This window comes from Ascaphus truei, chromosome 5 (assembly GCF_040206685.1).
Source record: "Ascaphus truei isolate aAscTru1 chromosome 5, aAscTru1.hap1, whole genome shotgun sequence".
NCBI classification, from domain to species: Eukaryota; Metazoa; Chordata; class Amphibia; order Anura; family Ascaphidae; genus Ascaphus; species Ascaphus truei.
Window position 1 is genome coordinate 237574965 of NC_134487.1, and position 24596 is coordinate 237599560.

Sequence of the window (24596 nt, forward strand, 5' to 3'; positions counted from 1 at the left end):
TGACCCACACATACAGAAAGTACATCTACTATATATTTTTGAAAGCACTGTATGTCTGCGTTCCAAGGGCCAATCGCATAGCACCTTTGGCCTGTCACTCCTGCTCAGGCCATGCCCGCCCCCGCACTCCTCTCATTGGCCTGCGTCCAACACCAATGCCACACTGTCCCACCCCTCACTGACTCTCATTGGCCTGCGTCCAACACCAATGCCACACTGTCCCACCCCTCACTGAGCTACCACTGCTACACTGTCCCACCCCTCACTGAGCTTTGGGAACGCTTTGCATTTGCAGCACCTAATCCTCAACCCTCACTGCTCTGGGGCCACGCTTCACAGCTCTCAAACCACAAAACACTCACCGTCTGCTAACACCTGCGGAATCAGGTACAGAATCCCCCCCCCCCCCCCGGTCCACGCCACACATCTCCCGCCGATCACAGACATTCACACAACACCAAACACTGCACACTGCCTCTTCAACGACCCCCCCCCCCGGTCCACTCCAGAGATCTCCCGCCAAACACCATCGGCACCAGCCCGCACGCCACACATCTCCCTCCCGCTACCGCAGACCCTTACACGCCACAGATCTCCCGCCAAACACGATTGGCACCGGCCCGCAGGGTCCTCCGGAGGACACCGCACATCTCCCTCCCGCTTCCGCAGACCCTCTACGGGCCGCGGCCTACCGGCCCACACGCTCCTCCTCCTGAGGACACCGCACGCCACACATCCCCCTCCCGCTAATGCAGACCCTCTACGGGCCGCGGCCTACCGGCCCACACGCTCCTCCTCCTGAGGACACCGCACGCCACACATCCCCCTCCCGCTAACGCAGACACTCTACGGGCCGCGGCCCAGCCCGCACGGAGCTCCTCCGAAGCCCACCGCTCGCCACAGATCTCCCGCCAAACACCATCGGCACCGGCCCACACGCGCGGGCATCGGGGGGGGGGAGCGCAAGTCACGGGGAACCAAGCGGGCGCCGGGGGAGCGCGAGTCACGGGGAGGGACAGTGTGTGTGTGTGTGGGGGGGACAACAGTGTGTGTGTGGGGGGGGACAGTGTGTGTGTGGGAGGGGGACAGTGTGTGGAGGGGGGGACAGTGTGTGGAGGGGGGGACAGTGTGTGGAGGGGGGGACAGTGTGTGGAGGGGGGGACAGTGTGTGGGGGGTGGACAGTGTGTGTGTGGGGGGGGACAGTGTGTGTGTGGGGGGGGGACAGTGTGTGGGGGGGGGGGACAGTGTGTGGAGGGGGGGGACAGTGTGTGGAGGGGGGGACTGTGTGGAGGTGGGGACAGTGTGTGGAGGGGGGGACAGTGTGTGGGGGGTGGACAGTGTGTGTGTGGGGGGGACGACAGTGTGTGTGTGGGGGGGGACAGTATGTGTGTGGGGGGGGACTGTGTGTGTGTGGGGGGGGACAGTGTGTGTGTGTGTAGGGGGGACAGTGTGTGTGTGTGTGTAGGGGGGACAGTGTGTGGGGGAGGGGGGGACAGTGTGTGTGTGGGGGAGGGGGGACAGTGTGTGTGTGAGGGGGGAACAGTTTGTGGGGGAGGGGGGGAAGTGTGTGTGTGTGGGGGGGACAGTGTGTGTGTGGGGGGGGGGACAGTGTGACTCCCGGGCAACGCCGGGTCTCTCAGCTAGTATAAAAATAAAATGTGTTTCAGGTATGTTTTAAAATGTAAAAGCAGGAACCCTTTCCTGCCAGTCCGGCAATGAATCCATTAGCATGTCAATGTGTTAAGGGTGGGTGAGCTGAGGAATTTTTCATCTCCATACTTCAATGGGCACCCTGCTGAGTTGGTGCCCTGTGTCTAGAGCAGTCCAGAGTTGGAAAGCTTTAGAGACCCTAGGTGTCAGGGTGGCCGGATTATTGCAAAGTACCAGATATCAGTGCGAAGTATGGGCTATCAACACTTGGTAGCCAAACCCCAGACTTACTGTCGCCAGGTAAGGGGTTAGGCCCGGTATGCTATGCAGCTTAGGTGTCAAGTTAGCACATGCTCTGAGCAAACCGGGAAGCAACTTCTGCCCTTTTTGTGAGCTACTGACAAGTCTGGGATAGGTGGGAAAAGTTGTTCCCACGGGAGGATTGGTTGGGTATGTTAGAGATAGGACCCATAACCCTATAAAAATGCCTGCAGCCCAGTCCTAGTTAGATTCATCTGAGATTTCACCAAGATCCGTCCAAGTACAGCGTCAGCGTTTCCGGAGTGTGAGGGGATAACAACATTATAACCAAGGATTGGGCCGCTCTTCCAGAATTCGTTTGAGTTAAGGATTCCCAAACGAATCCTGTAAGGACCAAACGAAAAGATTCCTTTCGGCAGAGATACCGGGGTGGCAACTTGCGCCCCTCGCCAAGGATTGTCGCACAGCTCAAATCGCGCACCCACTTGCATGCATTCAGGGGTGCCCAGAGGCTTTGTTTTCAAGTCATTCGTTCCGTGACATTTTATTTCGTTTCCCCATCCCAGTAAGTGTTTATTGAGTGTAATTCTGAAGAAGTTTGTGTTTGTCTGAAAAGGAAATAAATTACAATTTATTTTGCCCTCCTTGTTGTGCTCAATCCAGAATCCCGGTATTAATGTGTTGATGAGACCTGGTCTACCGTGATAGGGTGGCACCAAGGAGTCGGCTGACACAGGCAAATTTGGAAATCCGCCACTGATTATATATTAATTTCCTGCAAAGAGGTGCTGTATATACAGGCGTTTCTGATCTTAATAAAAGTCAAGCGTGAATTAGACACAGATACAGTGGCTCTGCACTGTGTTGCAGACACAGATAAAGTAGATATGCAGTGTGTTACAGACACAGATACAGTAGCTCTGCAGTGTGTACTAGACACAGATACAGTGGCTCTGCAGTATGTTACAGATACAGTGGCTCTGCAGTATATAACAGATACAGTGCCTCTGCAGTGTATTGCAGATACAGTGCCTCTGCATTTTACAGGCACAGATACAGTGCCTCTGCAGTGTGTATTAGACACAGATACAGTGCCTCTGCAGTGTGTTACAGACACAGATACAGTGCCTCTACAGTGTGTTACAGACATGGATATAGTGCCTCTGCAGTGTGTATTAGACACAGATACAGTAGCTCTGCAGTGTGTTACAGACACAGATACAGTGGCTCTGCAGTGTGTTACAGATACAGTGCCTCTGCAGTGTGTTGCAGACACGGATACAGTAGCTCTGCAGTGTGCATTAGACACAAATACAGTGGCTCTGCAGTGTGTTAGACACACAGATACAGTGCCTCTGCAGTGTGTTGCAGACACAGATACAGTAGCTCTGCAGTGTCTTATAGACACAGATACAGTTGCTCTGCAGTGTGTATTAGACACAGATACAGTAGCTCTGCAGTGTGTATTAGACACAGATACAGTAGCTCTGCAGTGTGTATTAGACACAGATAGAGTAGCTCTGCAGTGTGAATTAGACACAAATACAGTGCTTCTGCAGTGTGTTACACAAACAGATACAGTGGCTCTGCAGTGTGTTACAGGCACAGATACATTGGCTCTACAATGTGTTACAGAAACAGATACAGTGCCTCTGCAGTGTGTATTAGACACACATACAGTGGCTCTGCAGTGTTTTATAGATACAGTAGCTCTGCAGTGCGTTACAGATACAGTGGCTCTGCAGTGTGTATTAGACACAGATACAGTAGCTCTGCAGTGTGTATTAGACACAGATACAGTAGCTCTGCAGTGTGTTATAGACACAAATACAGTGCCTCTGCAGTGTGTATTAGACACAGATACAGTGGCTTTGCAGTGTGTTACAGATACAGTGCCTCTGCAGCGTGTTACAGGCACAGATACAGTACCTCTGCAGTGTGTATTAGACACAGATATAGTGGCTCTGCAGTGTGTTACAGATACAGTGGCCCTGCATTGTATATTAGAAACAGATACAGTGCCTCTGCAGTGTGTATTAGACACAGATACAGTGCATCTGCAGTGTGTTGCAGACACAGATACAGTGGCTCTGCAGTGTGTTACAGACACAGATACAGTAGCTATGTAGTATGTTGCAGACACAGATACAGTGGCTTTGCAGTGTGTATTAGACACAGATACAGTGGTTCTGCAGTGTGTTAGATACAATGGCTCTGCAGTGTGTTACAGATACAGTGGCTCTGCAGTGTGTTTCAGACAGATACAGTGGCTCTGCAGTGTATTACAGACACAGATACAGGGGCTCTGCAGTGTATTACAGACACATATACAGTGGCTCTGCAGTGTGTTACAGACACAGTGCCTCTGCAGTGTATATTAGACAGATACAGTAGCTCTGCAATGTGTTACTGATACAGATAGAGTAGCTCTGCAGTGTGTTTTAGACACAGATACAGTAGCTATGCAGTGTGTTGCAGACACAGATACAGTGGCTTTGCAGTGTGTTAAAGATACAGTGGCTCTGCAGTGTGTTACAGACACAGTAGCTCTACAGTGTGTATTAGACACAGATACAGTGGCTCTGCAGTGTGTTAGAAACAGATACAGTGCATCTGCAGTGTGTTACAGATACAGTGGCTCTGCAGTTTGTTACAGACACAGATACAGTAGCTCTGCAGTGTGTATTAGACACAGATACAGTGGCTCTGCAGTGTGTTAGAAACAGATACAGTGCATCTGCAGTGTGTTACACATACAGTGGCTCTGCAGTTTGTTACAGACACAGATACAGTAGCTCTGCAGTGTGTTTTAGACACAGATACAGTGGTTCTGCAGTGTGTTTGAGACGGATACAGTGGCTCTGCAGTGTGTTACAGACACAGATACTGTGACTCTGCAGTGTGTTACAGACACCATAGCTCTGTAGTGTGTATTAGACACAGTGGCTCTGCAGTGTGTTACAGATACGGTGCCTCTGCAGTGTGTTACAGACACAGATACAGTGCCTCTGCAGTTTGTATTAGAAAAATACAGTGTCTCTGCAGTGTGTTACATATACAGTGGCTTTGCAGTGTGTTACAGACACAGATACAGTAGCTACGCAGTGTGTTTCAGACACAGATACAGTGGCTCTGCAGTGTGTTACAGACACAGTAGCTCTGCAGTGTGTATTAGACACAGATACAGTGGTTCTGCAGTGTGTTGCAGACACCAATACAGTGCCTCTGCAGTGTATATTAGACACAGATACAATGCCTCTGCAGTGTGTATTAGACACAGATACAGTAGCTCTGCAATGTGTTGCAGACAGATACAGTGGCTCTGCAGTGGGTTGCAGACACAGATACAGTGGCTCTGCAGTGGGTTGCAGACACAGATGCAGTGACTCTGCAGTGTTTATTAGACACAGATAGAATGGCTCTGCAGTGTATTACTGGCACAGATACAGTGGCTCTGCAGTGTGTATTAGACACAGATAAAGTTGCTTTGCAGTGTATTACAGATACAGTGCCTCTGCAGTGTATTACAGATACAGTGGCTCTGCAGTGTGTTCCAGACATTGCATTATCTGTCTGGGGGGTTGATTCACTTCGACAAAGGTCTCAGTAACAGAAGTGCCACAGGAGGAAGCCACAACCTCTATATTAATGAACAATTGGATAACTGAGGAAGAAGTTCATCGGTGGCTTGATAAAATTAAAGTAAATAAGGCTCTGGCCCCGATGGCATACATCCAAAAGTTCTCAAGGAGTTAAATTCAGTAATAGCCTAACCATTACATTTAATATTGAAGGACTCAATTTCCACAGGCTCAGTACCAGAAGATTGGCGTAAAGCAGTTGTGGTACCTATATTTAAAAAGGGAGCAAGATCACAATCGGGGAATGACAGACCTGTAAGCCTGACTTCAATAGTGGGGCAGCTACTTGAAAGTTTAATTTGGGATAATATTCAGGAAAACTTAATGGAAAATAAAATTATTAGTAATAGTCAGCATGGATTTTTGATGATCATGCCAAACTAACCATAGTAGTTTCTTTGAGGAGGCGAGTAGGAATTTAGACCAAGGTAATGCAGTTGATGTGGTTTACTTAGATTTTGCAAAGGCATTTTATACTGTTCCACACAAGAGGTTGGTGTACAAAATAAAGCAAATTGGACTCAGTAAAAATACATGCACCTGGATTGAAAACTGGTTGAAGGATAGACAACAGTGGGTTGTCATAAATTGAACTTTTTCAGGTTGGGCTAAAGTCATGAGTGGAGTACCTCAGGGATCGGTACTGGGACCCCTGCTTTTTAACTTGTTTCTTAATGACCTTGAGGTTGGCATCGAGAGCAAAGTCTCCATCTTTGCTGATGATACTAAATTGTGTAAGGTAGTGTAATCAGAGTAGGATGTAATTTCTCTCCAGAAGGACTTGGAGAGACTGGAAACTTGGGCAGGTAAATGGCAGATGAGGTTTAATACAGATAAATGTAAGGCTATGCTAGGGAAGCAAAAATAAACAGGCGATTTACAAATTAAATGGGGATAAATTAGTGGAATTCTTGATGGAGAAGGATTTATGAGTGCTTGTAGACAGCAGGCTTAGCAATAGTGCCCAAAGTCATGCAGTAGCTGCAAAGGCAAATAAGATCTTATCTTGCATTAAATGGGCAATAGATGGAAGGGAAGTAAACATATTTATGCCCCTTTACAAAACATTAGTAAGACCACACCTTGAATATGGAGTACAATTTTGGGCACCACTCCTTAGAAAATACATTATGGAACTAGAGAGAGTGCAGAGAAGAGCCACCAAATTAATAAAGGGGATGGACAATCTAATTTATGAGGAGAGGTTAGCTAAATTAGATTTATTTACATTAGAAAAGAGGCGTCTAAAGGGGATATGATAACTATATACAAATATATTCGGGGACAGTACAAGGAGCTTTCAAAATAACTATTCATCCCAAGGACAGTACAAAGGACCCGGGGTCATCCCTTAAGGTTGGATGAAAGAAGATTTCACCAGCAACAAAGGAAAGGGTTCTTTACAGTAAGGGTAGTTAAAATGTGGAATTCATTACCCATGGAGACTGTGATGGCAGATACAATAGATTTGTTAAAAAAATGATTGGACATCTTTTTAGAAAGGAAATGTATACAAGGATATACCAAATAAGTAAACATGAGAAGGATGTTGATCCAGGGAGTAATCTGATTGCCAATTCTTGGATTAAGAAAGGAATTTATTTTTCCCCTTATGAGATATTGTGACGGTGAAGGGTACCCAGGCCATTAATAAAGGTATTTGGCCCAGCTGGGTGACCCTGAGCCAGATTGGGAATTGTAGAGTGTCAGCTCTGCAACCCAGCAAGGGTGGTAATACTGCAAATGTATTCAAAATGCTTGTGTCTCTCCCCCCAGGGATAAGGGGGTGAGAGTAATGCTATGTATCAGCTGTATAAGCCATGTAACAGGGTTACCCTGAGTCATAGTGGGTACATGTAAAGTGTCAGCTCTGCAGCCCACTAATGGCTGCAACCCTGTAATTGTGTTAGAATGTCTATGTGTGTCCCGCTAGGTATAAGGGGACCACGTGTATAAGTCATGTAACAGTGTTCCCCTCAGTCATATGTGGTAAATGTGAAGTGTCAGCTCTGCAGCCCACTGCTGGCTGCAAGCCTTTAAATTTGTTAGAATTGTCTGTGTGTGTCCCGCTAAGCATAAGCGGACCACATCATTATACTAAGTTACATTGTATGAGTGTGGTCGCAGTTATGGCTTAGTTCCGAGTATTGCAACAATGTTTCACTGCCAAACCTCAATGTTTCACCGCCAAACCGCAAAGAGGAATTTTTTTTTTAACTTTAGCCACTTTTTCACACAGCAGAAGCAGGGAGCTAACTTAGGTTAGGAGTATGCGAGCGCTATGAAATTTGGTGTGAGTGCTGCTGGGGTACACACAGCAAGCAGTTATGTTTTCCTTATTATTAATACAAACGCAACACAACTTTTATACCAAGTCATGAATGAAAGTTCCTCTCTTTAGTGCATTAAAGTTATGAGAGTAAAGAAATTAACATTCAGACAGGCGGGGCAGCGGATACATTTGGGATTCGCAAGTACAGTATATGACCGGCAATTCCGGTGAGTGAATCATGCATACTGTACCTTAAGTGCGGACTTCTGAAGCACCCTGTCGGCAGAAGTCCGGACTTAACAAAGACAGTGTCAGATCACAGTTTTACTTTAGAAGGATTTATTATAAACAGTTTGCCCAGCAGATGTCCAGATGTCCGGGACAGAGGTAGACATTCTGCCGCCGGAGAAGGGAGCTTGGTTAGGTATGCTAAGCGGCTCAGGTTTGATGTTGGCGCATGACCCTTGGCATACCATGAAGCCCCTTGCCCGGCAGCATGAACTGTTGGCAACTCTGCCATAGGGTAGGGGTTTGATTCCCACGCCGAGATTGGCTGCACATAGTACAGATAGGCTTGAATAGTTTTAAAAGTCTGTGCAGTAAGTGGGGAGGTGAGATTCACCGGATATTCATCGTGCGGTACAGACTATTCCATCATAACTAAGATTTGTACCCCGCTTCAAGAGTTCGTTAGAACTGAAGATTTGCGAACAAATCCTGCAAGGGCAGAACGAAAAGATTACTTTCGGCGGAGAAACAGGGGTCGCATGCGGCGCCCCTTCCCAAAGACTGTCTCACTGCTCTATTTGCACACCAACCCCGCTCCTGGAATTGGTGCCTGGAGACTTTATTTCTGTGAAGTTCGTTCCATGGACATTTTGTTTCGTTTTGCCCCGTTCCAGTAATTCCAGTGTTTATTCGTGTTATTTTGTAAATCAAGCTGTGTATGTTTCTCGTGTAAATAAACCACAATTTATTTTATCTCATGCTTTATTCAATCAAAGGATTCGGTAATTAAGGTGTTAAAAGCATTGGTGTCCCTTGACAGGCTTCATTGGATGATATGTCACTGGGGTTTTTTGTTTGCCTTCCTCTTTATCAATATACTGTATGTACGGATATTGGATCAAGTATCTGTTGTCTAAATTTACCATAGGTGAACTTGATGGATGGATGTCTTTTTTCAACCTCATCTACTATGTAACTATGTAACATAGTAACTGCTGCTCATTTAACCCCCCATGTCCCTTCTTTCTACAGTGCGGCTCCACGACAGTATATCAGAGGAAGGGTTCCACTATCTCATCTTCGACCTGTAAGTGGTTAACCATATTTGTATAACCCACCTGCTCTTACAAATGAATAGCTAGCAGCACCTGCCACTGAAGTGGTGAGAGGGTGTCACTCGTAAACCTGAATGGCTTTAAGTTATCCTGTGCCTGAGACACCCTCTTAGGTGCCACTAACCATGTTCACCCTTTCACTTGCAGAGAGGCCTGCAATGCATTTGTTTGCATGCTACAGTTATATATTACAGTGTATTGCAGGCAGTGAAAGGGTTTAACTTTGTGGTACAAAAATGGTCTTTCGTGCCAGTTTACGTAGAAGGTTGATTGTCAGATCTCATAGATGCCGCGACCATGAGAGGCACAGACTTTGATGCATCTCATTATGACATTGTGCCAAGTCTCTTCCCCCCATGTAGCCTACACACAAAAGCCTCAGTGCATTTAAAGTTAACACCAAACAAAGGAGGACTCCACTGGATTTGGGGTTGAATTAAACATTCTGAAGAGGTGGGAGGGCTTTGTGTATTCATGCTAACAGCTTGAACCAATCAGAGTGCTCCCATTCTAAAAGTTCTGGGCATTGTATAGATTGGATAGGGTGGTGTTCGTCTGTAATTGGATATTGAAGGGGGGCTGTCTATTTGCCTTTCTATGTGTCTGTATGGGTACAGCAAGGGTGGCTGTATCTCATTTTGTGGGTACAGATATAGTGTAGCCACTCTTCCCCTGAGTTCATTCCTTCTGCAGAGGATGTTGGTGCAGAAACAGGGAGTGGGGGGGTGGGGGGGAGGAGCTTGTATTTGGTGTTACATGAACATGTTACATTTGGGCTTTACATGAAGACATGAGATGAGTGGAGTTGAAATTTACTGCACCTCCATCGTGTCCTGCAACCCCCTTGCTATTCCTGAACTGACTCCCCGCACACATATACAGTACAACTCTGCACCTCCTTCCTGCCTTGTAGTCTTCTCTGCTATTCTTGTACCTACTGTACCACCAAACCCCTTACACATATAGCTATGTCATCGCACCTCTATCTTGCCGTGCAGCTTTTCGCTTCAATTTCTGTACCACCTCCACAGGCACCTCTATCACTGCACCTGCATCCTGCTCTGCAGCGTCATCTGCTATTCCTGTAGTGAACCCACACGCACACACAGCTCTGTCACTGTACCTCCATCATGCCCTGCAGCATTATTTGCTATTCCTGTGCACACAGGGCTCTGTCACCCTGTGCTGCCACACTCCTGTACACTGTATGTCTGCAGCTCCCAGACTCCTCCTTCCCGTCCCTGCTTCTCGTGCTTTCTTTGCTCCCCTCCCCTTGCATTTCTATTGAAAAGCACACACTGCAGTGACACAGATTGGAAGCCTCATCATTCTATATATAACACAGTACCGAGCCCCCTGAACCCTCTGCAATTAGACAGTGCCTCTACATTCCTTCATCTGCTCCCTCCCCCTCTTTCTCTTCATCTTGCCTTTATTTTCACTCTTCTTACTAATTTATGCTACTGTTCCATACTCAAAATATGTTCTCTCTTCTGCTCTCTTTTTCCCTATCTCTATTTCTCTTTCTCCACTTTGTATATTTTCCTCTCTCTCCCCTCTTCCTCATGACTTTGTAGCCTCGAGCTTCTGCTCGTCCTTGTCTTCCCTCCCCAACCTAACCTTGCCCCTTTATCTATAACAACCACCGACACCGAACTGGAGGTTAAAATGGCCACAGCTTTATTAATCACAATGATACACTCAAACAGTTTAACTCACACTTTACCCTACCAAAGTACTCAAACATTTTAACAGACCAACAGTGCCCAGCTGTGGCCCTAAAGCCCAGCTAGATACCACCCAGCACACTTTCCAAAGTAATCGACCTCTCTGAAGCAGTTCCCTGCGCCCAGTGGATACAGCTCTCTCTCACCAACTTCCTCGCTTAGGCATCAAAATATCACACCACCCACTGTGACAGGGCTTTATGCCACCAAATGAACTAAACTTGCCACAACCGCTGCTATTTAAACACTTAAATTATGCCTGCTGCCTTTAGCACCTTCTCCAACGCATCCTGCAGTGTTATATTAAATAGTTCAGATTCAAAATCTGAACGATTAATTCCATTTTATCTATATAGACCCATGTTACCCAAGTCAAAATCGGAGTGGCACGCCACCCTACCACCCAGTTGTCACACAAACTTCGCCATCGCTTTATTCATTTTCCTTCTGCTTCGTTCAATCGCTTTGACGTTCCGAGCCCCACGCTAAACCCTCCTAAAGATAATTTTTTGACCAAATGAACCTCAAACCATTAAAACTAACCAGCAACTGAGCTGGGTCCCTCCGGATTGCATGCATCATCAAATGACTGCCTTGCTACCACATCATTACCCCACCAAGTGCACCAACATCACCTGTGGAGCCCTTCTGTCCTTTACAAAAACCACAACTTTGGCTACAACTACCCTCATATCATGCCCCACCAAAATAGTGTTATTCAGTCCACCTGCAACACCAGATTCGTTCCATACGGACAAACATCAGCCCGCTTCTCAGCCCAGTGCACATATGAATCTCCCATAATCTCCCATTATCCATGTATGCACGACCAACCTAAAGTTAACATAACATGCCAGACAGTGATAACTTAATCACAGCTGTGTATAGCTCTGGAAGCGATTACATCCCCACCAACTCAAACGCCAAATCGTCTTGCTACCTATTCCAGACCGAGTTGCACCTGTGTACCTCTCACTGACCAAACTTAAATACTGCAGACATACAGTAGATGAAAAGCCCTCCTAAACTGGAACCCTGACAATGGCACCCCACCCGCATTCACCAACAGTGGGCTGGCAACTGCTGGTCTTATGTGCAAAAAGGCTCACAGCCGCTTCACTGGACAGATGACACTGTTGCTAAGCCTGTTAACCCATTTGATCAGTCCTAAGATTGCTTAATCAAGGAAAATGACCCGATCTACGTCCAACCTTACATCCTCCATAGCTAAACCTCCGTCTCCTTTCATTGAGGCACAAACCAAATTCACTGACCTGTAATGCACCCAAAAATGCCATCATGAATGCTACACTGAACAACTCCTTTTCAAATAGGGTTGAACAAACATATTTCATCACCCTCACAAGACCTTCCAACATATGTGGAGTTACTGGCCTCCTCCCATTCTTTGAAGCCAACAACCGCTTCAACCCAGCCACTGCTCCCCACACCATGAACGCTTTAGAAATGTCCTTCAAACACAGTAATCTTAGGAAAAATGACACAGCAGCCATCTTCGTATTCACTGAACCCTCAGTTAAATCCATGTCGCTTAAAAACAAAAGTTAAACACAGAAGGAGAAATCAGGACGGATGCAGCTTGGGATGACCCTAATGTTAGGGGACCCAGGTAGAAATAGACAAGAGCAAGGGTGCAGCAGGCAGGAGACCTAGTCAGGGCACAAGCATAAGTATCAAAAAGGGGAGAGCCGTGCACACCAAAAAATTATGCAAAAGACTTAATGCAATATGGTCATTTAATGACTGATACAGTCAGAGATCCAACGTTTCGGTGCTTACCACCTTCATCAAAACAAACCCACCAATGCTCCCGCATTATCCACTCTCTGAGCCAAATCGACATACTCCCCCCATGGTGAAGCATACGCAACCCACGTACCTGGATAAACAGAAGGCTACACCAGGTCCATAACTGCTCCACCATCAGTTCCCACAGAGATGGAGGGCAGCATTGACAATACTGAACAGCCTCTGGAGACAGCCTTCTGAATTCCTCTAACTGCAAGCAAGACAAAGCATTAGCAACCTGTTAGAAAATGTTCCCCCTTAAACAATCCAGTACAATAACACTCAACTGACTAATCCCCCAAGCCATTTACCGCTTTCACTACTCCCATATTGTTCATCCAAAACTTGACCTCCCGATTGGCCAAACGACCCCCCCAATAGCTCCACTGCCACTACCATCCACAATATCTCCAGGAAAGTCACATTTTTAATCAGCCATGAACCTATCCACTTTGCTGTCAACCCTGAAAATAGACTCCAAAACCCATGGACACAGCAGCATCTGTATATCAATGATGCTCCCTATTATCCACTCCCTGAGCCCTCCACAGCATCCTGCCATTGTATAAACTCAGGAATTCCTCCCATGCCACCAAATCTGCATTTACCTGAATGAAGGGAGGCGCACAATTTACCCCAATGGTAGCTGCTTCGGTGTTATCAATTCCACCCAAAAATCCATTTCCTTAGCAACCCAAGAGGAAAGACATCAGCAATGATCTTAGAGAAGCAATTGTTGCTGCCCATCAATCTGGGAAGGGTTATAAGGCCATTTCCAAACAATTTAAAGTCCATCATTCTACAGTGAGAAAGATTATTCAAAAGTGGAAAACATTAAAGACAGTTGCCAATCTTCCCAGGAGTGGACATCCCAGCAAATTCACCACATGGTCAGACCGTGCAATGCTCTGAGAAATTGCAAAATACTACAGGCCTCAGTTAGCATGTTAAATGTTAAAGTTCATGATAGTACAATAAGAAAAAGACCGAACAAGTATGGTTTGTTTGGAAGGGTTGCCAGGAGAAAGCCTCTTCTCTCTAACAAGAACATGTCAGCACGGCGTAGGTTTGCAAAGTTGCATCTGAACAAACCACAAGACTTCTGGAACAATATCCTTTGGACAGACGAGACCAAAGTGGAGATGTTTGGCCATAATGCACAGCGCCACGTTTGGCGAAAACCAAACACAGCATATCAGCACAAACAGCTCATACCAAATGTCAAGCACGGTGGTGGAGGGGTGATGATTTTGACTTGTTTTTGCAGTCACAGGACATGGGAACCTTGCAGTCATTGAGTCGACCATGAACTCCTCTGTATACCAAAGTATTCTAGACTCAAATCTGAGGCCATCTGTCCGACAGCTAAAGCCTGGCCGAAATTGGGTCATCCAACAGGACAATGATCCCAAGCACACCAGCAAATTGCAACAGAATGGCTGAAAAAGAAAAGAATCAAGGTGTTGCAATGGCCCTGTGAAGGTCCAGACCTCACCCCGATTGAAATACTGTGGCTGGACCTTAAGAGAGCTGTGCATAAACAAATGCCCACAAACCTCAATAAACTGAAGCAACATTGTAAAGAAGAGTGGGCCAAAATTCCTCCACAACGATGTGAGAGACTGATAAAGTCATACAGAAAACGATTACTTCAAGTTATTGCTGCTAAAGGTGTTTCTACAAGCTATTAAATCATAAGGTGTACTTAGTTTTTCACACATGGCTTCTCCATTTTGGCTTTATTTTTGTTAAATAAATCCTGTTAACTCATTAGGCTGCCAGCTGCCACCTCCTTGGCCCCCATTTCACCAGTGCTGCTCCCACCACTACTGAGGAACCTAAGCCCTCCCACTGTAGCAGATATCTCATCAACAGCCCTTCCTCATTCCTTCTGCCCTGAGGCTTGTTGAGTGGCCCTCCCAGGGCACCTTGCCACTGCCCTGCAGCGCTGCTCCTGATGCTCTGGTCTCCACTCCCCTTGGGTCCAGCTTCCAAACTCCTGTTGGTGAGACCCTTCCAGGTCCTCAGCCGCCCGTGAAGCCCAAACTGTCATGTGACGCTAACACATCACTGTCTGTTGCATCTCTGCCACCAGAGGCTCCTGCCCCAACACTCACAACTCAGACGCCACTCCCATCGGCAAGGCCTCCGGAAACTCCTGAAGGGTATTCCCTTCCTTCCTTGTCACTACCGTGGCCTGCTATCCCAATCACACTCAGGATCATCAGCTCCCTTCACCACCTGCTTCATGTGCTCCTGATGCTGGAGTGACATGCACTTTCTCACCACCACATTGAACCTCCGCAGAAGGACGTTCTCAGCCAGCTTCACCTCTGTCATCACTCTGAATACACAGACAGTTTTCTTCCCTCTCAAACTGCGTTGCTGCGCTCCCTACCACTTCCTCCCTCTCATATAGCTGCTCTCAACCCCTCCCCCCCCCTTCTGCTATAAGGAGGAGTTATAGGGAGTGGGTATGTGGAGCAATACGAAGAGATAAAGGGAGTGGTTTTATGGAGCAATAGGAGGAGTTATAGGGAGGGGTTATATGAAGCAATAGGAGAAGTTATCGGGGGGGAGGGTAATATAGAGCAATAGGAGGAGTTGTAGAGAGCGGTTATATGGAGCAATAGGAGGAGTTAGGTTCTATGGAGAATAGAATATATATACGTTTTTACATCTGTGGGGTTTTGTTGTATTTCCATTTGTAAATATATCTGCTTTTTTTGTTTTCTACATTGTTGGCTCTATTAGGGGACATGAAAGGATGATTTCCTTGTTGTTGTAATGATAATCTATATAGCAGTATATACTGAGGGAGAGACTGTAGTGTAAGGATTTCTGTTTATACATGTACAGTTAGGTCCGGAAATGATTGGACACTGACACAATTTTCATAATTTTGGCTCTGTACGCCACCACAATGGATTTGAAATGAAACAACCGAGATGCAATAGAAGTGCAGACTTTCAGCTTTCATTCAAAGGGTTGAACAAAAATATTGTATGAAACGTTTAGGAATTGCAACCATTTTCATACACAGTCCCCTTATTTCAGGGGCTCAAATGTAATTGGACAAATTAACACAATAATAAATAAAATGTTCATTTTTAATACTTTGTCGGGAATCCTTTGAAGGCAATGACTGCTTGAAGTCTGGAACGCATGGACATCACCATACGCTGGGTTTCCTCCTTTGTGATGCTTTGCCAGGCCTTTACTGCAGCTGTCTTCAGTTGTTGTTTCTTCGTGGGTCTTTCTGCCTTAAGTTTTGTCTTCAGCAAGTGAAATGCATGCTCGATCAGGTTGAGATCAGGTGATTGACTCGGCCATTGCAGAATATTCCACTTCTTCGCCTTAAAAAAACTCCTGGGTTGCTTTCGCAGTATGTTTTGGGTCATTGTCCATCTGTAAAGCGAAGTGCCGTCCAATCAACTTGGCTGAATTTGGTTGAATATGAGCAGACAATATATCCCTATACACTTCAGAATTCATCCGGCTGCTTCTGTCTTCTGTCACATCATCAATAAACACTAGTGACCCAGTGCCATTGTAAGCCATGCATGCCCATGCCATCACAATGCCTCCACCGTGTTTTACAGATTATGTGGTATGCTTCGGATCATGAGCCGTTCCAAGCCTTCTCCATACTTTTTTCTTCCCATCATTCTGGTACAGGTTGATTTTAGTTTCATCGGTCCAAAGAATGCTGTTCCAGAACTGGGCTGGCTTTTTTAGATATTGTTTGGCAAAGTCTAATCTGGCCTTTATATTCTTGAGGCTTATGAATGGTTTGCACCTTGTGGTGAACCCTCTGTATTTGCTCTCGTGAAGTCTTCTCTTTATGGTAGACTTGGATAATGATATGCTTACCTCCTGGAGAGTGTTCTTCACTTGGCTGGATGTTGTGAAGGGGTTTTTCTTTACCATGGAAAGGATCCTACGATCATCCACCACTGTTGTCGTCTGTGGACGTCCAGGCCTTTTTTGGTTGCAGAGCTCACCAGTGCGTGCTTTTCTTCTCAGAATGTACCAAACTGTTGATTTGGCCACTCCTAATGTTGCTGCTATCTCTCTGATGGATTTTCTTTTTTTTTGCAGCCTAAGGATGTCCTGTTTTACTTGCATTGAGAGCTCCTGTGACCGCATGTTGTGGGTTCACAGCAACAGCTTCCAAATGCGAATGCCACACCTGGAATCAACTCCAGACCTTTTACCTGCTTAATTGATGATGAAAGGATAATTGATAATGAAGGAATAGCCCACACCTGTCCATGTAACAGCTTTTGAGTCAATTGTCCAATTACTTTTGGTCCCTTGAAAAAGAGGGGGCTACATATTAAAGAGATGTCATTACTCGAGTTGAAAAAGATCCAACTTGAGGATGTCGAAAAGCCCTTCGATGGACTAACCAGAGATACTATGATAAGGGCAACAAAGCTGACAGACTATTGGCCAGTTAATTAAGAGGGGTACAAAAGAGGTCCCAAATAACTGCGATCAAGAATTGGTCAGGTCATATATTATATAATGACAGACACATTGCGGAGGAATTCACCAAATTTTATACCAAGTTATACAACCTCAGAACCCAAGAGGAAAATAATAGACCATCAAGGCTTACGGCAGTCTCAAACTATTTAGATAGCTGCAACCTCCCATCCTTGACAGAGAAGGAGAACGAGACACTTAATGGGAAAATTACAAAAGAGGAATTGGCAGATGCGGTAAAGGCTCTAAAACTATCCAAAGCCCCCGGCCCTGATGGATTCACAAACGCCTACTATAAGAGGTTTCTCCCGTCCCTATCTCCTTACTTACTGGACTTGTTCAACTCCTTTATGGAAGGTGACCCCATACCAGCATCGATGTCAAAGGCTAACCTAGCAATAATCCACAAAGAGGGGAGAGACCCAATGCAATGTGGGAGTTACCACCCCATATCGCTGTTGAACAACGACCTAAAACTATATAGCAAAATACTAGCTAACAGATTAAACCCCATCCTACCCAGACTTATCCATAACGATCAAGTGGGATTTGTCTCGGGCCGCCAGGCTTCAGACAACACCCGCAAAATTATAAATATAATAGACCACATTAACCTTACAAACACCAAGGCAGTTCTCCTGAGCTTAGACGCAGAGAAGGCGTTTGACAGAATCAATTGGGTATTCTTAGACAAAACCTTACAAAAATTTGGCTTCAAGGACTCATTCCTAGAGGGGGTCCGAGCACTGTACCAAAATCCATCGGCGACAATCAAACTCCCGGGAGGCACAGCGCAGAGATTTCCAATAACGAATGGTACAAGGCAGGGCTGTCCTTTGTCCCCTCTCCTCTTCGCCCTGACGATCGAACCCCTGGCGGCCAAAATACGCGAGAGCATAAACATTCAGGGCGTACCAATTGGAGATACAAATTACAAAATCTCGCTTTTTGCCGACGATATAATACTGTCCCTAATCCACCCTCAAACATCACTTCCCAACCTACATAAAGAATTGGTGGAGTTCGGCAAAATTTCGGACTACAAAATTAATAATGACAAATCAGAAGCCCTACACTTTAATGTACCAGAATCGGAAGTTAATTTACTGAAACTGAACTTTAATTATAGATGGAGTTCCTCATACATTAAATACCTGGGGGTGAATGTATCAGGCAACTACCAATCACTGTACAAATATAATTACCCGGCCCTATTCGGGAAAATCAAAAAAGATCTGGACAAATGGGAAGACTACCAGATCTCATGGATCGGAAGGATGATCTCGGTAAAAATGAATATACTCCCCAGATTGCTAAACTATTTCCAGGCACTCCCGATCCATATTCCCAGCCCTGAATTTAAGAACATCCAGAATAAAATGTTCAACTTCATCTGGAAGGGCAAAAGGCCCAGGGTGGCCAGGGTGGCCAGATCGGTCCTCCTGACGTCAAGAGGAAGAGGGGGCCTGGGTGTCCCAGATATCACAAAGTACTATTTAGCGGCCCAGTTGAGGCAAGCCGTAGTGTGGAACGCAGACCCGGGTCTCTATAGCTGGCGAGATATTGAATCCCACTACGTAAAAACGCCTTCTCTGCAAGCCCTCCTTTGGTGCATAGACAAGGGGGATAAACCACCCCGTAGGTTCGACCTTGGTGCCATCAGACACACCTGGGAAGTTTGGCGGAAATGCAGATCAAAGTTTAAACTAACTGCTCCAGGCTCGCTGCTTACTCCGATCCACAACAATCCCCATTTCCCCCCAGGATGTGAACCAAAACAGTTCGACTATTTCCGTCTGAAGGGGGTTAGGGTGGTTGCCGACCTACTGAGCGATGGAAGGCTGCTGAACTTCCAAGAATTACGAACAAGACACGAGGCCCCAGAACTGAGCCCATTTAAGTATCTCCAAATTAGACATTTTCTTCAAAAACTGTCCCCAAAATTTGAGTATCCTCCCCTCACCAACTTTGAGACTCTGCCGAACTAGTACACATCAAACAGCATTGATTTCTAACATATACGCTGGTATGGAGAGAACAACAGGCCCCTCCACTCACGACTTCATGTCCAAGTGGGCGGCGGAACTAAGTATAGACATAGATAGAGAAAACTGGGAGGATATATGGGACGCTGCTTCAGGAACTGTACCACAACAAAAGAGAATATCTACAAAATCATGTTCCACTGGTATCTTACCCCAGTTAGATTGAAGCAAATCTACCCCCTGGCCTCAGATCTATGTTGGAGAGGCTGTGGACAGAGAGGAGACATGGCCCACATTTGGTGGTCATGCCCAAAAATCCCAAAATTTTGTCTTTCTATCCAAACTTTAATCCAAGAGATAACTAGCCTCACATTAGCCCCAGATCCACTGACCTTCCTCCTGGGCAGGCCAATAGAGGAAATTGACCGCCCAGTAGGAAAATTAATCTCCTCCATCCTTTCCGCGGCTTGGTGTGCTGTGGCATTCTCCTGGAAAAAGATCTCTCCCCCCTCCATTCAGGCGGTTAAGAGAAGAATAGACGACGTAATGCTTATGGAACGTCTGACGGCGTTTCTCAAACGCAAAACTACAAGTCACTACAAAATCTGGGAACCCTGGGAGACTCACTGACACCTGAGAGAATCCGATAGGAGAAACTATGACCACCCAGGCCACAGCCTGAAGGATGCCAGGGTCAGCGGCACAGGGGAGGCTCACCCCCTCCACCCCCATCCCCATCCCCACCCCTCCCCCCTCTATCCCCCCCCTCTCTTTTTCTTGGGGGGGGGGTGTGAGGGGGGGTCTTGAGGACTGGAGTGAGATTTTCTGGGTTAAGGGCTACTTGTTGCTCACCTATCCAGAGAGTAATCTGATTGCCAATATTGCAGTCAGGAGGGAAAGGGTTCTTTACAGTAGGCCAGTTAAAATGTGGAATTCATTACCCATGGAAACTGTGATGGCAGATTCAATAGATATCTTTAAAAAAAAAAAGTTGGACGTCTTTTTGGAAAGGGAAGGTATACAGGGGTATACCAAATAAGTAAACATGGGAAGGATGTTGATTCAGGGAGTAATCTGATTGCCAATATTTGGAGTCATCAATGAATTTATTTTTGCCCTTATGAGATATCATTGGATGATATATCAGTGGGGTTTTTGTTTTCCTTCCTCTGGATCAATATTCTGTAAGTACAAATATAGGATAAAGTATCTGTGGTCTAAATTTAACATAGGTTGAACCTGACAGACATGTATTTTTTCAACCTCATCTATGTAACTATGTAACCTATCTTTTCACCTCTGCTCTATTATAGGGTCACAGGTGGGGAGCTGTTTGAAGACATAGTGGCACGGGAATATTACAGTGAAGCCGATGCAAGGTGGGTATCCTGTTACCCCAAAATATTCCCCCTTTACCCATTCTGCCCCCCTCGCCCGACCCCCTGCCCTGCCCTTTCCCCCTAATCACCGCCATAATAATTTATGCAGTTATAGGCCAGTGCTGTCAGGGCACAGTGGAATTACAAGACATTAATTACATGACATCAGTGATTTAGATGAATTACAAACAAAGCATCTGCTCAGAAGAGATGTGAGAAATGTCTGCATAAAATCAGAGATCTTGACATTTGTGACCAGAGGAAAATTGTGAAATAGCAACGTTAGCAGTAAAAAAAAAAAAAAAAAAAGAGAGAGAACATTTTTAGGAGAATCAGCAAATTCTCAAATTCTCTGTTCAGGGGCTAAAAATTGCGAATTTGCTGGGTCTTCCGCAGATTTTCTGCCATTTTGGGGGGGACGGACACAATCAAAATGAACCCTTACGCTGCAACAGCAGCCGGCAAGGCAGAGCTCCCCCAGCCGCGAAAGGGTTAAATGCAAAGTTCCCTTTCCAAACGTTGAGAATTTCTTGCACAATAAAAGAAAACTTTTGGCAAAAACGAACTCCACACATCTCTGCTGAGCAGAAGAGCTAACACTCCAAAAATGTTTTTTTTTTTTTTTTTTTGTACCTGTGGGAGGCAAACCGGCTTGTGGAAGGTTGCCGGAAACAAGACCCTGGTCTCCCACTTCAAAGGGCAGTGGCTTAAACAAAACACTCTCACACTTAATAACTCACTGTACAGGTAGATATTGTGTAATGTGGAGAGTGTGTACAGGGCTGTGCACAGCAGACTTTACCCCTAATGCCCCCAAGAGCTTGCAATCAAATTTTAGGTGACAGAAATATAAAGGGACGTCACCAGACTCACAGGGAGCTGACACTGGGATTCTGTTCTCCCACTTCAGAGACAAAGCAGTTACCTCTAGGTCACCCCTGTCATTATATATAATAATGATGTCATTGTACAGTCCGCCCTGCATGCTCCCTCCTCTTTGACGTGTTGTTTTGTGATGTTAAGACACTGTGTTTCTCTCCTCTCGTCCCTTATCCCCTTTTCTCAATCTGTTCTTCCCCTGTCTGTTTGTCCTTTGTTCTGATCTGATGCCCCCTCATATATCCTTCCATTGGGGTGGACGATAATATTAACTCCCCCTTGAATCTGCTGCCTGCTGTCCTGGAATGTATCTCATGCCTTCTCCATGCATCTGTTCCACCACCTACCCATTGTGCCCTCCTCTTTCTGTGCCCAACACTCTGTGTCCCTCCTGGGCCCTCTCCCCCCTCACTTTCTCTTCTCTCACCATACCCAATCCTCTTATCCCCCTCTTCTTTCTGTCGTCCTCTCTCTGTGGCCCCCTTATGTGCCTTCCCCGTCCCCCCCATTCCTTTCTATATGCCCCCAATTCCTTTCTCCTCCATTCCTTTCTGTGCTCCCCCTTTCTATGCCTCCCTCCATCCCCCATCTTTTCTCCCCTGTGCCCCATCTGTTCCCCCATTCCTCCTGTTTTCGCCCATTCCTCCCTCCGTTCTCCCCCATTCCTCCCTCCGTTCTGCCCCATTCCTCCCACTGTTGCCCCCCATTCCTCCTTGTGCTCCTCCCCCCTGTTTCTCCTTCCGTGCCCCCTGTTTGCTGGTTTTGTTTTACAGTCACTGTCTTCATCAGATTTTAGAAAGTGTTTCTTTCACACACTCCTGTGACATTGTGCACAGGGATCTGAAGGTCAGTATCCACAGAGGGACATGGCATGGGGGGGCACTCAGGTCAGGAGTGACGCACGCGGGCACTGCACCCTTCACTTCCTTAACATCGGACTCTGGGGACACTGTGCATGTGGAGCTGGAGATGCATAAACACTCTGGGAGGAAGGGATGGGGGATGGGGGGGGGGGAGTGTGGGGGTTTGTGAGCACTCCAATATAGAGTTGTGGTGGTCTGGGTACCATCTGCATCCAGGTGGGCATGAGAAGATACACCAGATAATTGCCTAACTGTTTTAGGGTGGTGTGTATATATATCCATATACTACTCTTTATATAGCCATTCACACCAAAGCAAAGGGTGTTCACGCCTCTCCAGCTGTGAATCAGTTAATGGGGTTATCTAAACTGCCCTAGCAGTATCATTCCTCTCTGTTTATTGCCCTTTCTCTGTCTTTCCCTCTTTTGTATACCCCCACTTTCCACCGTCTTTCTCGTTTCCCTCATCAACTTTCTCTCTTACTCGTCTCACTCTCTTTGTTTTCTCTTTGCACCTTTCTCTCCCACTCACCTTCTCTCTCACAATCTTTCTCACACTCACTTTCTCTCTCTCACACTCACTTTCTCTCTCTTCCACTCACTTTCTCTCTTCCACACTCACTTTACACTCACTTTTTCGCTCACACTCACTTTCTCTCTTACTCTCTTTCTCTTTGCCCCTATCTTTCTCCCACTCACTTTCTCTCTGCCACTCACTTTCTCTCTCCCACTCACTTTCTCTCTCCCACTCTCTTTCTCTCTCACTGTCTCCCTTTCTGTCGTTGTCTCTCCCAGGGCCAAATGCGCTAAATTCTGTTAAATCAGGGAAAATATTGTGACAATAACGGGGAAAAAAGTGATGGGCGTTATTTTATCCCAGAGGTTAACACACATCGCCAAAGCTAATTATATACAAAAACAACAGCAGTTGTATATTTCATCAGCATAGGCTTAACGGCACAATATCCTAGTAAAACGTTGTGTTAGCTGCCAGTGACGTTAGCCACACTTGAGGACAAATCTGTTATTTTAGTAGAGTAACGATTGACTTGCACACCTCCCTAAACACTCCTCCATACAACATGTGGAGAGATACCGGTGAACACACCTGAGATACCTGAAAAATACGCTAATTTGAATATGCAAAGTACATTGAAATTATTTCAGTTAGCATATTTCCAAGGTATGTTAGGTGTGTTTACAGCTATCTCTCCACATGTTGTATAGAGGAGTGTTTAGGGAGTCAATTAATACACCACCACCCCACCCTTTTTCAGAATATTAATGTGAGTAACGCCATGTTTAGGCATGCGTATACTGTACCTGGGCCTTGGTCTCTCTCTGTCTCTCTCATGCTTTCTCTTTCTTCCTCTGCCACCCTGTCTCTCACACTCATGTCTTTGTCTCTCTCAGTGTCTGTCTGGCTTTGTCTCACTCTTTCTCTGCCCCAATCTCTATTTCTCATTCTATCTTCTTTCTTACACACATTCACACTCTATCTTTTTTCTCTCTGCTTCTTTCTTCTCCCCTTTTTTGTCTCTTCTCCCCTTTTTTGTCTCTTCTCCCCTTACCTATCTAAAGCTCATCTTCCAATAAACAGAGAGGCACTGAGGTCAGAGTTCACCCCTACCTGTCAGCAGGACTACAAGTCCCAGCATGCACTGTTCCATGCACCTGCTCACAAGGAAGTGTGGTAGTGGGTTTCCCCACAGGTTTAGCCTGCAATGCTCTACAGGGGATGAGTTAATAAGCACCATGCTTGATTTAGTTTGCATCTCACAGGCCCTTACTCTCCTCCCCTCGTCTCCCTCCCTTACTACTCCTCCTGTATTAAACATTTATTGCTCTCCATCCTGACCCTCCTTCAATATAAGGTTTCCTCCCCTCTCCTTTTCCCTCCCTCCCTCCCCATGTTCCTTTCTTCCTCGGCCTCCATTTCTGTCTCAGTCTTTGGGGTATTCATTTAACTGGTATAGTGCTGATCAGGGCACTATAGCGCATACACTACCAATTAAGTTAGTGGGCCCAGATTGGCACTATCACAATTGAATGAATGTCTCTCCTCCTCTTCCTCTTCTCCATCTCTCTTCTTTCCCCCGCCTCTCCAACTATCTCGTACCACTCCCTCCTTCTGTCTCCCTTCATCTCTGTCCTCTTTTCTCTCCCATCTCCTCTCCCTCTCTCCATCCAGCTCTCCCCTATGTCTTTCCTCACCTTTTTTTCTCTCCCTCTATCTTTCTCCTCCCCCAGTCCTCTTTTACTTTCCCTCTCCCCTGCATCCTTTTTGTCCTTACAC

General features: G+C 46.1%; 1 protein-coding gene across 6 annotated transcripts in view; it reads left to right on the top strand.

Moving 5' to 3' along the window:
* CAMK2B (calcium/calmodulin dependent protein kinase II beta) overlaps positions 1–24596 on the top strand; it is a 105658-nt gene that overhangs the window by 46683 nt on the left and 34379 nt on the right. For 5 of the 6 annotated variants that reach the window (XM_075601778.1, XM_075601774.1, XM_075601775.1 and 2 more), the window contains exons 4-5: positions 9086–9140; positions 20494–20559. In XM_075601778.1, the coding sequence (XP_075457893.1) occupies positions 9086–9140; positions 20494–20559 (121 nt within the window). Of the gene's footprint in view, positions 1–9085; positions 9141–20493; positions 20560–22211; positions 22285–24596 lie in introns of all 6 variants that reach the window. The other variant, XM_075601776.1, reaches the window with a different exon arrangement.